A 16,953-nucleotide genomic window follows, 5' to 3' on the forward strand; every position below is an offset into this window, starting at 1 on the left:
GTGGTTAGGGCATGACGTAGCTTAGGTCTGCTGATGATCCGGCTTTACATCAAGCATAAACCTGTGGACATTTCACTACTTTCACATAAGTCTTCATTAATTCAATTAAGCTTTCTTTAACCCATTTTGGGGCGGGAACCCCTTTTGGTGTTAGCATTATGTTGTGCTTTAGCTATTGAAAAAATAGCAGATCTACAAGCTCATAGCGAGCTTGTAGGTCTGCTATTTTTGAAAAATCGTGAAAATATTTATTTCAGAAAACTGGAGGATTTAGAAGATTATTTTTTTAATTTTGAGGTCAGGCCTAAATGGGTTAAATGAAATATACAATTATTAGTTAATAAATGAAAATCTGAATGTAGCCTGTGTGGACGGTATGCGAAGGACAGGGGTGAATGAAAGTAGAGCAACTCTAAGATGTCAGATCTGACATCTCACCCAGCTCCACCTAACCACATTAACCTTGGCATGCCTATTTCGGGCATATTTTAAAAAATAGCAAAGATAGCAGATAGATTGACTATTTTCACAATTTGTCATTCGACAAAATCATTTATATAGGGCTTAAGTGGTTATAATGAGAGTATACGGGGGACATCTGTTTTCTCAGGAACTTGGTTGATGATAGACCGCTGATGGATGATGTCACAGGAGTCAAGACTCATGAACTTTCTAGTGGCCGCCTGCTACACCGATCACAGATGGACCGTTGGATGGCTCACTTAGCTGTATCGTCTCTGACAAACACGTAGTGCCCGACTATAACAACCACAATATTTACACTGTTTCACGAGTGCAATGAAATCCGATTTGTATCGCATAACCGTGACACTGTAATGAATAGTACCTACTACCTAATCCCCATCTTGTGCCTCTGGTTACTTGTCGCTCACTACAAGCGGTCAGAATGTGCCCACAGCCAGAGTCAACTCTGTCAGTGAGAACGGAGCTCAGGTTGAATTACAACGGGCCAGGTTCACTTAGCTATACAAACACACAGCGAAACACTCACACAGCACTGCATACTCTGGCTACAGTGCTGTGTATTCTGTTGGCTAGCAGATGATGGAAAGTACACATTAGTGAAATGTGGTACAGGGAAAGACAGCTGGCTCTGATGTATAGGAGATATGGAGCGTAAGGCTCCACAAGCTTGTGTCTGTGTATGCTTTGTAGTTTGGAGAAGATATTGCTGAACTTCAATGTGTGACCTACGTCGATGGGTATATGGTTAATGTTTAGGAGTGCTGCGTAGTAGATTTTGAGAACTGGAGGTAAATGACTACTTCTCCCATTTTCAACCTATGTTCATATAATTGGTCCTTACTAATGCTAATGCTAATATGATACCATTTCTGTCTCAGAAAAGGGCTGCGGGCAGTTCATAAACCTGTCTACCAGTGACATCATCGATGAGGAATCCAAGCTAATAGAAACTTCAGGCTTTGTGTTGCTGGAAAGTTAGCATTCTATAAAGGAAGCCATTGTTGTCACGGTTTAATCTAAATTAAAGTAGAAAAAGTGCCCCTCGGGGCACAGGTCTCCACCAGGATTGAGATTTGAGATTTTATATTAATCTTAATATAAAAAAAGTGTGTTGCACATAAATGGGCCTCCTGGTGGCGCGAAAAGGCAGAATTGAAAAATGCAGGCCAGATGTTTTTCCTTGGGCTGTAGGGAGTGTGCACACGTTTTGTGCATATGCAGATCGGTGCATGTAAAGATGTGACGTGGCCTGTTATAGCGCCACCATGAGGCTGATTTGAAAAATGTCAAGTGGCATTGCTTCCTCAGGTGCAGTTTCACTGCGTTCATGATTTGCAACATTATGTACTAAATGGATAAAATGTGTACGAGTAATCTACAGAAATGTGTTTTGCCCATAGACCCATAGGCCCAAATACATGGACTTCTATGGGGCTATGGGTTTTTTTGGGCCCAATGACAGCACCACAACAGGCCATTATATGAACTTTCAGGAAATCCCGATTTCCTTAGTGGCTTCACAAAATATCTGTCTGACTGCCCCCCTGGTTTTGCCAAATTCAGTCTCATGGTGGCACTATAACAGACCGTTGCTGGATATTTGGGTCAGAGGTTCGTCATTGGCATCCAGGGAGTGTGTGTGCACAGTTTGGCATGGATGGGGCCAACGGTGCCGGAGATTAGCTGGTAACGGACGGACGGACGGACGGACATACACCCACACACACACACACACACACACACACACACACACAGACAGACGGACGGACAGAGTGCAAAACTGTCTCTCTCTGGTGGAGAAAATGTAATAATATCTTTTGGAGAATATATATATATATACTTCATTGAGCCCAGAGAAAATGAGACAAGGTTTGGTTGTCACATAGGCCCTGTTCAGACTGGCAGCCCAAATCTGATTTTGCCATCAAGATTGGAATCAGATTGGTTTTATGCAGTCTGAACAAGGCTATGGAATGTGACACAAATCTGGTTCACTAAAATCAGTTCAAATCATGTTTTGGTTTTTTTCTTTTCTGTTCAGACTGCATAAAAACAATGTGACTCCAATCTGGATAGACCACAAATCAGATTTGAGCTGCCAGTCTAAACGGGACCGAAGTATATGTGCCATGCAAATCCAGCTGGGAAACAAACACCAATCATGACATTTCCCCAGATTGGCAGAATTAGTGTAGTTCCTGAACGTAGTACGAAGTACTCAAATGTATTCACCATATGTATTGGATACTTCTTAGCCTGAGCCTAAAAAAGACTGAGGAAGAGAGAAAATGCTTTCTGCACATTCTGCAGGATGGCTTATAAAATGATAGTGGAACAAAGTCAAAGAAAGGATAGACAGACAAAAGAGATGAGGAGAAAGCTCGCTCGGTACGGCAGGGATGTACAGTACAGTTAAGGCAGAGACAGACAGGGAGATGACTACAAGGCAAAAGGGAGACAAGCGACTGGGGAGAGAGACGGGCTAGTAAACAGGCCAAAAGCTGCAGTGTCAGCAGGTTGCCATAATAGACACAGAGGGCTCTGTGGCGCAGCTCTATGTGAGGGCCCCGAGTGTGCTCCAGGGCAGAGCTGGCTCACATTTTATGACCCCAGTTAAGCAGCGGTAGGGCCCAGTGATGCAGGCATGGCCTTCATTAGATCACTGAGCAGAGCAGAGCAGAGTAAACCAAGGGCCTCGAGGTGGTTTCATCATTGCTAACACACAACCCCCCCCCCCCCCCACCGGTTTACTGGACAGGCAAACCGGTGCTTTGCTAGGGCTTTCATTCTCAAATTGAAAAGGCGTGTTGAGGATTTGTGTGTTGGTGCATTGTGTTCTTGTTCCCCGGTACAGTGTGGGTGTATTTATGGTGCCGTGTTCGATGTGGTGCATTATGACAATAGTCTATTGTACCGCATGTCTTGCGCTGTCCCCCCCCCCCCCAGTGCTTATTACAACCATCATCACTTTAAGTCCCCGCACATTCCATGCATGGAATAAAGATTCCCAATATGTGAATCCAAGTATTCGCACAAGGGTATGTGCGCGTGCGTGTGTACCAGATTGCATGAGTTTGCGTGTGATATTTACTAAATATAATTATACATGTGTTGTGTAATGTATGTGCCTGTGCGTGTGTGTGTACTGTAGCTATAAGTAGTGGGTAAGACCTGGGGCAGGGTTGTGGTGGGTAAGCTATGCAGGTTATTAAACTGGCATAGGGACATAATGGGCGGTTACAGAAAAGCCAGTCAGGGAGGGGAAAATTAACACCAGGCACCAGCAGTACACTAGTGAATGTAGCCTGTGGCTGCTAAGACTTACTACACTACAGGATGGGAAATTAGGGTTTATGTCCACAGCCCACACTGGTAGGCGAATGCATGCAATTCTCTAAACTAAACTAAAGCATCCATTATTTTAACAGCTAGAATGGCCATTAAGATACAATGAGGAGATGAGAGAAGGATGTTCTAATTAGGGCTGGGAAATTAGCTGAAAATATATCAAAACCAATATTTAGAAGAACAGACTTAATCTGGGTACAGTACTTAGTTCAGACTAGTCATAGGTCAGACAAACGACAACCTAACTCAAACCCTAACCTAACCATAAACGCAAGCACGGGAGAGGAATTACGTGCGGCCCCCACTTAATCTTGCTCATGTACTGTATGTAGGTTAATCGATTAATTGAGAAGCAAGTTCATTAGTCTGACTCATCAACCCTGTATTCTACTTTACACCTGTGTGAAGTGAGAGGCGCTCTTATGATCATACGTCATCATACATCATCTCATTCTGGCCAATCATAAGTCTTTTAATGTGTGCGTTTACCAAAAAAACTGGCCATTCATTATCAATGGCATTTTTAGGACAAAGTTTGTGTTTACACTGTGGCGATCCGTTTGGAGCCACCATAATTTCTAACAGCAACCTTGAACCTGTCAGTTAAACTAAACACATGCACGCCCATACACACACACCTCTCCATTGTCTGAACCACTAAGAACCACTCTCGCACTCGAGGCAAGCAACGCACGGAGCGTTACGTTTTTATGAATGGAGGTGCAGTGAGTCGGAAGAGAGGAGAGTTGTGCTGTAGTTAGCTCCAGTGGATTCTGGATTATTTTGTTCTGAACTGCATCCCTTGCTCTACTTTTTTCAATATAAGAAAACTGAACTTGAAATACTGTGTTGTGTCTATTTATTATTGTTGCGATTTCCTACTGTGCATTTAAGGGTTGGTTTATTGACAAATTTAGACAATTTCTGCTTCTACATTTGTAAGGGTTCATGTGAGGGTACATGCACCGTTTGTAGGGTTTGATTCTGTTATTAAATACTATATTATTGTCAGGCCCCGCCCTGACTAGCACCCCAGCAACAAAACTGAAAAAATGTACCATTCAAAAGCACCTCAAAAAAATAGAAAAGCTCACAACGCATCGCGACACATTGTGAGTTTGTTGAGGTACATCTGACATTTTCAAAAAATAATCATGATTGATTTGAAGTCATATCCTACAGCCCTACTCCCAATTCTGTCTGATTACCTTGCAAAGTGGCTCCGTAGAGGAGAAAAGCGAGGCAGTCACAGTTCTCTTGCTTTAGATCTGTGCCATTTAAAAAACCTAGTGGGCTGGTGAAATGATAACAGTCGGGACATCTTTGGGACGTATCCGTTGCTAGCTTATGGACAGGAGAGTTAGATTCCTGTCCTGGTAGGGTGTAAGCACTAAGCAGGTGTTTCTGTTGGTTAGCAAAAAACACCTAAAAATGTAAAATGGATCAATTATTGGCTAATCATGGATAAGATGGATTGAAAAAGCACCTTCTCAATCTCCTGGGCCTTGGCTGTGATGGCCTTGGCCCGTCTCTCCTGGAAGTCATCTGGAGACTTGTGGCTCTCCTCTGGGACTGGAGGGGCGAGCGGCTCTTCTCTCTCACTTTCCAAGGGATGGATCTCCTCCTGAGGGGAGAGAAAAGTACATAACGTGTTTTATTGTGTAAGAGAAGAGTGAAACGGAGAGGGAAGAAGAGAAGACTTGCAGCCCTGAAGTGCTCTTAACACAAGTTTTGCTAATGATGTCTATATACACGTATTTTATATCAAAACCATGGGGTCCTAAGGACGTGTATAGGCGTCCTTTGGTCTTTTTACTTTATATAAAAATGTACTCCTTGTTGATTCTCGGATGCGCACTGCCGTTCACTTCCTTGTTTGCGGCTCTAAAATAATGGCCCGCCTCGTATCTCCTAATCTAGGGAACTCGCCATGGTTTTGACCAGATGGGTTCTGGTCTTCTGTTCGGACTTCAGCATGCCTCTCGTTTGGAATATTAACGCTTCTACTTTAGCGTGACCAGCACATGGTAAGAATGGAAGGCTTTTCAGAGTAAAATCAGCCATATCTGCTGTACTTTAGCGCCTATATTTTGAAATATGCAGCCGCGCATCCATTGTGTTTCCGATTCTGGCGAGCCGCCCCAGCCACCCACCCACACATAGTAGCTTATTTTAATGCCAAAATTGCAGATAGCGATGACCGATAATCGTGCATCTGCAATTGTAAGCTTGAAGATCGGCTATTCTCGCCATTTTCGAAAATTCTTGCCTATAATGAGATGCCTAAAATAGGGACGCCAGGTTGAAAGTGGTTAACTTCTTCCCCTGCTTAATAGGCTAAACCCTCTATTTGTTTTATATTGTGTTTAATTCACCATTTTTTAATAATTAAAAATAAATAGCATATTTGTCGCGGACCTATTGGCGAGGTCGTCGCGTTATGATGACGACGAAACTGGAAATCGACCCGTGCACTGGGCTGCAGGGGCTTCTGGGAAAATTAGTTCAATGCAAGTGAACGGTGGTTTTGACTGGTCTTTGCGAGCCCCTACTGCTTGTTCTTTTGCAAATATTTATTTCAGAAAACTGAAAGGATTTAGAAGATTTTTTTTTAATTTTGAGGTCAGTCCTAAATGGGTTAAAGAATCCCGGCAGCCTGGGTATATGTCATCGTTTAATGTAAAGCCCTCAAAGTGTTAAAAGTTGTCTGTTGCCCCCGTTAACGTTGGACAACCCCTGGGCCACTGGTTGGGAAACCCTGCTCCAGTGTCCTGGAGTAATGAACAGCAGAATGCGGCAGTCGCGCGCTTGGGGGGTGGGGCGCGGGTGAAATGAGGCCAACTTGGATGACCGAACACAACTTCTCCTTCCAGCTTCCTGATGAGTCTATTAGGGCTTCAGTGTCCCAGGAGTAGAACTAAGTCAACCGTGACCAACTCCGCTCATACATGTGGAGGAAACGGACCACGTCACTAAGTTAGGGACCACAGGGAGATGGAAGGGGGGGGGGGGCTATAGAAAGGCCCAGCGTGGCCTGAAATAAACACGCAAACTTAGGCGGCGTCATCCAATCATTTCTGCTTCCATCTCCCTCCGCCAGAGGCGATCCTTGGGAGACGGGCCTTTGTGTACATACAGAAGATCTGGATGGTGGAGTCCTTTGTTTTACTTTGGCTTATCTGGAATGCAAATATCTGTGTCCGATACTTTAACCTCCTCAGCTCAATGGACTCTGGCTACATAGGCTTAAAAGGATGTCCCGCTCTATAAACACATACCGAACAGTATACACTTGGAAGATGTATTTTGTTCCGCACTAGGCTAAAAAGGTGAACTGATGCCAATCCTAAGCTATTGGAAATCAGATCTCTATTCAAATGGAAAGTTGGATTCCAAGGCCCAAATGCACTGCACCCCTGCCATACTGGCAACACATGGTCATTATTTCCACTACATTTGGTGCACAGTTTAGCTGGGTAACAAAGAACAACTACAAGCAGGCCGGTAAAGGATTCAAACAGAACTGGCCCCACTTTCAAACTGAATGACAGAATAGAAAATGTGTTGCCACTTTTCAGTGTTTGACTGGAAAACCGGATATATTGAAGCGTTACCGTTAAGTATAGAAAGGCCAGTGCCGTTTGGTTCGTTAGTATTAGTAATAAGGTAAACCACACTGGGACTAAACAACCACCCAGCCAGCTCCTCTGTCTGTCTCTAATGTGCACATTTGTTGAATCTCCATAGCAGGCAGGCAGCAGCCGGGCACCATTATGGAGTTGGCTTTATGCGGGGCACAACCTCGTCCTTTCATATTGGCCAAGGTTATGGGTTTGCGCCCCGAGAGCAGGGCACGACGACACTGCACCGCCAACTTGATCAAACGGCAGCAATTTGTGTGTGTGTGTTTATGTACTACAGTATGTAGGTTCGGTGGACCCACTAAAAATCACTTTCATCACAGCGGTTGATAGGGGGGTGGGGGACGTTGGAAAGTGAGGAAGAAGCTGTGTCTGTGTGTGTGTGTGTGTGTGTGTGTGTGTGTGTGTGTGCGCGCGCGCGCGAGATCTCTGGTGTAGAGAGCATGTGGTTGGATTCATCAACCATCAGTGTGTCCCCTGCTTTGCTTAAGAGGATGATCCGCAGAGTATACAACAAACATTTACAAACACAGGCAGAATTAGAAGCATAGCGACTTTTAAGTCACTACCAAGACGTCGCCGGGAGGATCTGAGGGATGCTAATGATATGATAAAAGCAGGCTTCTGCTTGGAAGTGAAAACAGATGAATAACCCCCTCCTCCCCCCTCACAACTACATTCAGATCAGACCTAGAAAGCAAACAAGTAACTTATTCCTACCTCTTGTGTCTGTTCAACCACTACTGCTGAAATCATCACAATGTGCTATGTATACCATCATGCACTAAATGAGAGATCCAGTCAGTGCAATTTATTATGTTTTATGCATGTTAAAGCTGCTATCGATAACTTTGATGTCCTACCCGGGATTCAAAACAGGGTCCCCTGCATTTTAGACCAGATTTCTATGAGATGCTGCGCTTATGCACTTCACAGTCAAACCAGTAGTTGTCCTAAGTGACAACAGTGTCAAATAAGTTCCAGATTTAACCCATTTTTGGCGGGAACCCCTTTTGGTGTTTTAAACATTGTTATAATTTAGCTATTGAAAAATAGCAGATCTACAAGATCATAGCGCGCCACTGTAGGTCTGCCATTTTCTCGACATCAGGCCTGAATGGGTTAAGGAATTAGTTTCCATTGCGTGGCATTGCACCAATGCCACCGAGAATAAGAATGAAGAATGAAGAGACTTCAAGTTGTCTCTGGTAAACAGCTCTACTATTTGCCGTGACGCTGACGACATGAAATGAGAACAGCCCTGCTCACTCTTCCAGAGTAAAGAAGGAGAACGGTTGTTCAGCCCCAATGACCCGCGCACACACATCCCCCCCAACGTGGTCCGCAGGGAGCTCCCTTTAGCTCAGGAGGCTTAAGATCCTGCGATAAAGTTATGAGTCGAGCTAATGAGTTGTTAGCCCCTTCTCACACACTGGGTGGCCCTCGTCAGACACAGTATCCCTAGCCACAGGCGAGTCCAGGGGCGACTGGTCTGTTTACACTGCTCTACTACCACATGCAGGGCTACTGCTGCTACACCTTTTGTCATTTGAAAGTCCTGCCACATATATCATACAATAAATTATAACTTTTTTTTTTAATTTAACGTCAATTTCTTAACCGTCTTGGTTGGCGTTTAGTAAAACATGATGACATGACAAATTTGGCGAGGCAACGACTTTCTACCAGATTTTCACGATGCACTGTCAAGGTCAGGTATGTCTTCTTAAGTAAGCTGTTGAATGGATCTATGACCACAGTATACAGAAGAGAAATATGTCCATATTTTCCCCATGTTTTGGAGGCATTAAACTTTGAAATACATTTTCTACATCTGTTTCAAACATTTCACACTTATGTAGTAAACCTGCGGACAGACCTGTGAAGTTTGTATTCAGCACATGCTGTCGAATCTAGATCTGTGTGTTTACAATAAATTATTGGGGGGAAAAATGCATTTTTACACTTTTGCACTGCAAAAATTACTTACGGGAGCTCGCTCCTGTGTGTGTAAGTCGAGCCTCAGCCTCCCCTTTGGCCCCCCCATTACTGCCTGCTAGTGATTGAAGTCTGCTTACACTTCAGGTAAACAAGGCTCGGCGCTGCTGCCTTTCATGCTACGCGCGAGGGCCACTTTAGAAGCCATTAACACACTTCGGCGGGACTAAGCACGCAGACATGTATGAGAGAGGGCGAATTTAAGGACTTCCAGATGCATTCTGACATACAGCGACAGAGATCGAGTACATGCTTACACCTTGGGATAGACTGTGGAATAGACATGCATTGTGGAGCTGAGTCAGCTAAACTGCCTGGCACTTGGAAGAACTTGGGTTTCAATTGATACGAGGCGAGCGGCACTTCACTCTGTAGCTGGACATTTGACACGGTTCAACAGGTAGGGGCCTTGGTAAGAGGATATCATCTGAGCTCCCGCAGTAGTGCTTTGTGCGCCAGTCAGAGGAGGAATTTCATGGAGGCCATGAAGGCCATGGCTGCCGTGCCCCCTCAGTTTGCCTTGTTGTGCCATTATTATATAGTAATACAGTATCATACTGCACTGTGGACTAAGCTTTTTCCCTGACGAAAACAAAATAAAAACTAAGCTATGATGTCTAAAACTATGACAAAACATATTGACAATTATATGAATTATTAAAAGAAAAACTAGACTAAAATGTTAGGGAGGGACTAGTGGAGAAGAGACAATGTAGTGCAGTTGTCACTCTCCAAAAATAGAATCTACAAGCTCACGTGTCGCAGCGTGACATGTTGTGAACTTCTAGATCTGTTATTTTCGGCACACAGCCGTCTATAAATCAGACATTTCAATGCCATCCCAGCCGGCCAAGGTACATTTTAGTCGACTAAATAAACTGTAGATTTAGTCGACTAAAGGTTTAGGTTTTGGACACCATCGTCATTTGTTCAGATTATGAATTCTAAACCCATCTCCAATGCGGTCCAGTGACACTGATCAGTTCCAGAGTGAGCATGTATGAATTTATTACATTTTTTCCACAGACAGTTATACTAAAAAATACAATTATCCTGAACTATCGTTTCATTATTTCGGCGGATTTATTCACTTGGATCCCAGCATCCATAATCTGGGGGGAACTCGGTGTAGACTAGAGCGAAAAAGTGGCTCAAGTAAGTAAGTACAGAGCAAACTGAGGTCCAGTTTACTAAGTCTATAGGGTTTAATAGGTTTAAATTATTGTTTTACTTGATGGCCTTGCTGCCCTGGCATTTGACCTTTGTGCCCTCAGAAGATTTACATAATGAAAGGCCAAGTGGCCTTGCCCCTAAAATAATTACATTCTTGGCCTGGCGCCATGTGTGTGTAGTATGCCCCTTGTGAGTATTCATATGGTTGAGTGAAGTAACATTTCTCTACGTTGAATACCCTCACTGATGCCAGTTTAATTCTGAAATTATATTGTTATATTAAATTGTATTAACAGGCTTCGGGAAATTAAGAAATTGAAGAGACACGCGACATTTAACCTGTCTGGTTAAAATGCCACATCTTTCTGTAATAAAAACACTTTTGGGGGGGTATTAAAACATTAACCCTGGACCGGTTCAACATTTTCCAAAATTGTGACGCATTGTGAACATGTACTGTAGATCGGCTATAAAATAGGGCTTTCAATGAAACCGGCAATCCATTGTGATTTAGCCCAAACTCCTTCACTGTACGGCTCACCTTGTTTGACGTTGTGCTCTGAGGCGAGCCGTCCCGCGACAGCCCTGGAACTTTATCTGGGGAACAGAGAAGACATGAGACATAATCAGAATTGAGACAATGACTGAGGTGTAGAAAAGGGGGGGTGGGGGAAATGGGAGTAAACACATCAAGCTGGAAGGCTAGAAAAATAAAGGAAGAATACCTGGAGGGAATACACCCAGAACACCACACCACCACCATCATTAATATGTCAGAAAGATGTGTGTGATGTGTGAGAGGCTGGTTAGTGACTTGGTGAAAGTGAGTGTGTGTTTATCTAGTGTGTGATTACACATCTCCTGCACCAGTGAACATCTGGAGCAATCTTGAAACAGGTGGTCAGCTATTATGTGCCACGGTCCAAATGATAACCCTCGAGTGCTGTCCAAACAACTGCTAAAATGCCTGTAAATTCCGCACTCATCCACCGAACCGACGACTCTCTCCCTCCAATGTCCCTGATTTCTGCTCCCTACTTGGCACTCGTTTACTCTGCTTCTTTTGCCATTTGCTCGACTAGCTAGTAGCCTTTTCCTCATGTGACCTGTCACAGGTCAAAACCCTCAAGTACCGATTGCGGCTCCGTTTCTTAATCCACCGTGTCCGTGACGGTAGGGGAATTCTTGTGGCCTGGTTCTGAAAACAACGACAAAAAGAAAATCGGTGTAAGTCTCAAGTGTGGAAAAGTGTGCCTGCAGGAATATCCATCAGACACTTTATCCCCCTCCACTCTTCTCCCACACACGACCGGGTGGCATCTTTATGAGGCTTGACAAAGTGGCAGACAGAGGGAGGGGGCCGAGGGGTCGGAGGGCAAGGTGCTGGGTGCATTAGAAATGCTTTTCGCGCCGTCTCTCGGGTTACCTCACCCGGGGAAGGAGTTAGGGACACAGCACGTGTGGGGAAAAAAATCCACCCACTCCATTTACAATTAAATGGAAATTATTAAATTGAAAGCCTTAATTTGTTTAAGATACAATTCCTCTGTATGCCGTCTTTCTTCTACCGTCGACGGAACTATAGGTAACGAGAGAATATTTCCAAACAGAGCAAATACTATGCCGAAATACATCAAAGCAACACTGGCACAATACCTTAAGCCCCAGTAAGCTAAGGCTGGTGGAAGAAGTCTACTGGCATTTGGCTGGTGTTAATTCTATGCCTGGTTGCACCCAAAGCAGTGCTTACCAGGCATCTCGCTCTGAGCAAAATAATCTACTCATACCCTGGAGAGAAATCAAACCACAGGAGTCCAACTGTGTAAATCACAACAACAGGGTCTCACTGATCCTACACCACAACCCCCTGATTCACCTGATGCGCTGTCTAAGCTACGTAGCCTCAGGAACAGCACATCTAATGCTGTTGGGCTCCAACCTTGAAAAGAGGCCGAGATCCATTCCCAAACAGTAAAAACCGCGGCCAGTAATCTGACATCCAATTACTGGAGCGTTACGAGGAGGAGTCTCGCCGAGCACGTCAATGCGCTACAAAACACTACGCCAACAGTGTAGATAGAACAAACACACACACACAAATACATCGCAGCGTCCTTGTTGTGGTTTCCAAGTTGTGAGACTATGATCTTTAAAGTGGAAGATCTTCCAGACAGCTGCATAAACAAGGCATTCTGGTGTTGTATAAATCAAATATTTGCATTTTATTCCAGCAAGGCTTGTTCTAAACTTCAGCATCCTATTTCTTCTCTTCCCCAGAATGTCTTGGAATGTTTCTCTCGGGCACTGAAAAAACAAACCATGGTCAAACATGTAGGGATTCATCCCAGTTCATCCCAGATCACAATGTTCCAAAAAACACCAACAACCGCAGTATAATTACACTGCCGTTTTAGTACAGATTGAACACATTGCAGTAGAAGTGACGTGTTGAGATGGAAATGTATATGAAATCATTGTGGAGATTATGTTGAGATCAAGAACACGGCCCGATAACTACAAGGGAGTGAATGGGGAGGTACCATAGAATGTGCTCTTACAGTCTGAGTAAATCAGTGCCATTTAGAGTATTACACTTTTCCAGGAGTCAGAATACGCATACATTCCTAGTCAAACATTACAAACTACCAGGGCCTGGGTTGAACCTCCCCGTCCATCCCGGCCACAGGGATTGGAGCAAGCATGTCAAAATGTGGCAGCCACGGTCACTGTTTAAACCAGCCAACTTTACTTACAAAAATGATTAAAGCTTTGTAATTGGCTATATGTCTGCGTGGCTGGAAGAATAGCAGGAAGTTGACGAGGCATAGGCCTTTGCCCACTCTACTGTACCTAGTGAAAAAAGATGGATGGTAAATGCCACAGGCGACTGTGCATATTGTTGAATCATGTCACGTGACGACATTAAATGCTTATATATATATATATATATATTATAGGCTATAATTTGCAGGATGGTCCACACTATAAAACGCAATTCTACGGTACCTCTCCACAAAGACTAGATAAGAGATTATACACACGAATATACAGAGAAGTTGCCTCTAATCATTAGAGGCAATTACTGTAGTCATTAGAGTCTAATGACTGATCTGGAGTCAGAGGGAAAACCCCCTACGGCGGTTTTGTTCGCTGAGCAGGGCAACCGTTATATCTCCGATACCAGATCAGCAGTTACAGGGCAACTGCAGCACTATACTAGCAGACCCAGGTCAAACAGAACATGAAGGAGCATTCTTTGAGTGGGGGCAGCGTTTACTCTTTAGGGGACTACTGAGACTAAGTAAGCTCAGGATGATGATAGAGAGAGGAGAGTTCTGATGTGGTTTAGACCAGTCTGTTCTGTGACCCGGGTCCACCCTAGCTTACGTGGTTAACAGTGTACCGACCCAGAGTGTCATGTCCGCTCTTTTGGGAAAAGAGTGCCCCCCAGAGGTGATCGGGACCAGCAGAGAGTCCCTCGGGACCGTCTGCACCTGTAAAGCCAGTTAGTCATACCGTTAAATCACAGGGTAGGGCTCAACTTGCAGCTGGAAAGATGGAAATGCAGAAAAGCAGAGAGGAAACGGTTTCATTTAAAAATGTTATACAGTAAGTCTATCACTGAGAAAAGACTGTACAACACATTCACTGCCACGTATTACCGTAATTAATTCATTCTTCCACGAGTGCCAGTCAAATATTATGTCTGTGTCCCTTTTATGCCCATATATGGAGTATGGAGTTTCTTTGTCAGGCATGTCCAAATATGGAGTCTATGCAGACGTCAGAATGATGCTAGAACAAGCCAGCTCCATATATGGACACTGCCATTTTGACCAAATTCTTTAGGGTCACTTGTTTGAGTATAACAGATGAGCGAAGCAGAGAGGAGCTAAGCTGAGGCGAGTAGCCTCAGCGCAGTGTACACACACACACACACACACACAGTCACACACACACACAGTCACACACACACACACACACAACGTTGCTACAGAGGAGTCTGTCTAGTAGTGCCTACAATGGTTAGCCTACTGCCGCAAACTACCAGTGTTGCCTAATTGGCGATCTCAACACGGGTCAGAAAGTACGCCAGACCACACGAGCCGGGCGGGAAAAATAACATTTCTCTCTATATGGAAGAGGGGGGCTGTGTGTATGTGTCTCAATATACAGACCACCCAGGGAATGCTTCAAACAACCTGCCTATAATACATATACTTTGCACTGTTGGCGTTTGCATAATACTTAGCAAATATTCAAGGTGTCAGATTTGGAATTGTTTTTATTTCTTTCAGACAGGCTACATGAATGAATGAATTTCTACATGAATATAACTATAATATTATAATTGGAGTTAAACGCTGCACTTTGTAAAAAATTACAAAATATGACTGGTAACTTCGTTGAAGTGGGACTCATAAAATGTCCGCGGGATTCATCTAAAAGACCACCCCTGTGTCCCGGGACCCATTAATAATAATAACGTATACGTACGCAGGTATCAAGAAACCAAAGGACGCTTTACGATACCGAAAAAATAAGCAAACAAACTAATTGTCAAAAGCTTGAGTAAACAAATGTCTCTTCAGTGCAGACTTGACAGAGTCCAATGTAGAGTAGGCGTCTGGCGAATCTCCATGGGGAGAGAGAGTTCCAAAGGGCAGGGGCTGCCACTTAGAAGGCTCTATTGCCGAGGGTCTGCTTTTTTCCGTGATGGATGGTGAGGAGGGACCCCATGTCCGAAGACCTCAGCTTCCACTCAGGGTTGTAGTCTTTGACGAGGTCTCTCAGATATCGTGGGGCTAGGTTATGGAGAGATTTGCAGGTGAGGAGGAGCAGTTTGTAATGTAGGTGATGCAGAACCTGACCAGAAGCCAGTGGAGGGTGGGTGAAGGGGGGGTGATGTGCTGCCTCATCTATCACCTAGAAGTTCTCACGGGGAAACTCCTGGTAGGAGGGGAGTTCGTCGTCATCATCGAGGGGGAACTCCTCGTCCATCATGTCGCCCCACTGTCGCCGTGGGTGATGAGACCAGGAGCCAGTCAGGGACACCTCGCGGGAGAGAGACATCCTGTCTGGCGAGGGCTCCAGGTCGGCATCGAGTTCACTCGAGAACGAGGTGGGCTGACGAGGCCTCACCGTTGTCCTGGGTGCTCCGCGGAGGGATCGTTCGCTACCATAGGTCGAGTCGGGCTGACGAGGCCTCGCCGATGACCGGGTAGCTTCACGGGCGGGCTGACGAGGCCTCGCCGATGACCGGGTAGCTTCACGGGAGAGCTGACGAGGCCTCGCCAGTGACCATGATGCTTCAGAGGCCTTGCCGTTGCGGGCCGTGCTGGGAGCCCTCATTGCAGAAGCCTGGGAGGAGGAGGTGTGTTGCTGAGGCCTCACCACGGGCTGGGACTCGCGATCCGGGAAGGCCTCACGTTCGTGGTCCAAAGAAGCCCGGGGCGCCGAAGCGCTGGCGCAACGGCGTGGCATGGCGGTGGGCCACGGTACCCCTCTGTCTGCTGCGGTGAGGTGGTTGGTTCCCTGGCTGTAGAAAGTTTTTACCCTTTTGAAACGGCTCTTCTTGGTGTTGTAGTCCACCGCGTCGCACGAAGAGCAGCCGCCCGGCGCGCCGAGTGCCTCGCGCGCGTGCCTCTCTCCGAGGCAGTATAGGCAAAAGGCGTGCCCGTCCATACCCGACATGCGGTTACCACACGCGGGAAACGCACAGACTTTCTGGGGCACCTCCACCGCTCCCCTACGACGGCGGCGGGCGGCTGTAGCAGTCTCCTTCTGTGGTGCAGCCATGGTAACTGAGACAAGGATCCAAGATAAATGCATTTTAAAGAATTGATGAACAATTAATTTAATTACCAGCTGCCGGATTATATATGCAGTGCATGAAGTGTGCTATGAAATGTAAATATCTGTATTTGTGTGTGTGTGTGTGTGTGTGTGTGTGGAAACAACAACAGGATCTGTCCTAAAGAATTCTGAGGCAACATGGCGGCGTCCGGATTGTTATTTCCATCTTGTTTTGAACGATTTCTACATGGATTGTGTGTGTGTGTCATGCCGTTTAGTGTCGGAGCGCGTGTGTGTGTACCGTGCCGTACCGTACCGTACCTGTTATCCCTTGGTTCGCGCGACGTGATGAAACAGTGATATGATGATAAAAAGTATTGTCAGAGCGTATTTGTGTGCCTGTGTGCACAGTCTGCACCATAGACTGTAAAAAATATGGACAAAGCGTTCCCCTAGTCTAACATGAACGTAAAATGAAGCCTGTCAGTCCTTGAATTGTAAATTGCCATCT

At 45.1% G+C, this 16,953-nt stretch overlaps 1 protein-coding gene across 3 annotated transcripts in view; it reads right to left on the reverse strand.

Moving 5' to 3' along the window:
• Positions 1-16,953, reverse strand: part of pphln1 (periphilin 1) — a 39,021-nt gene that overhangs the window by 9,604 nt on the left and 12,464 nt on the right. The window contains exons 8-10 of one of the 3 annotated variants that reach the window (XM_080757734.1): positions 14,054-14,140; positions 11,188-11,243; positions 5,321-5,458 (exon numbers count right to left, since the gene is read on the reverse strand). In XM_080757734.1, coding sequence (XP_080613860.1) covers positions 5,321-5,458; positions 11,188-11,243; positions 14,054-14,140 — 281 coding nt within the window. Of the gene's footprint in view, positions 1-5,320; positions 5,459-11,187; positions 11,244-14,053; positions 14,141-14,974; positions 16,451-16,953 lie in introns of those variants that run through there. The other 2 variants (XM_080757735.1, XM_080757733.1) reach the window with 2 other exon arrangements.

Source organism: Protomyctophum bolini, assembly GCF_963924005.1.
Source record: "Protomyctophum bolini genome assembly, chromosome: 23".
Taxonomy (NCBI): domain Eukaryota; kingdom Metazoa; phylum Chordata; class Actinopteri; order Myctophiformes; family Myctophidae; genus Protomyctophum; species Protomyctophum bolini.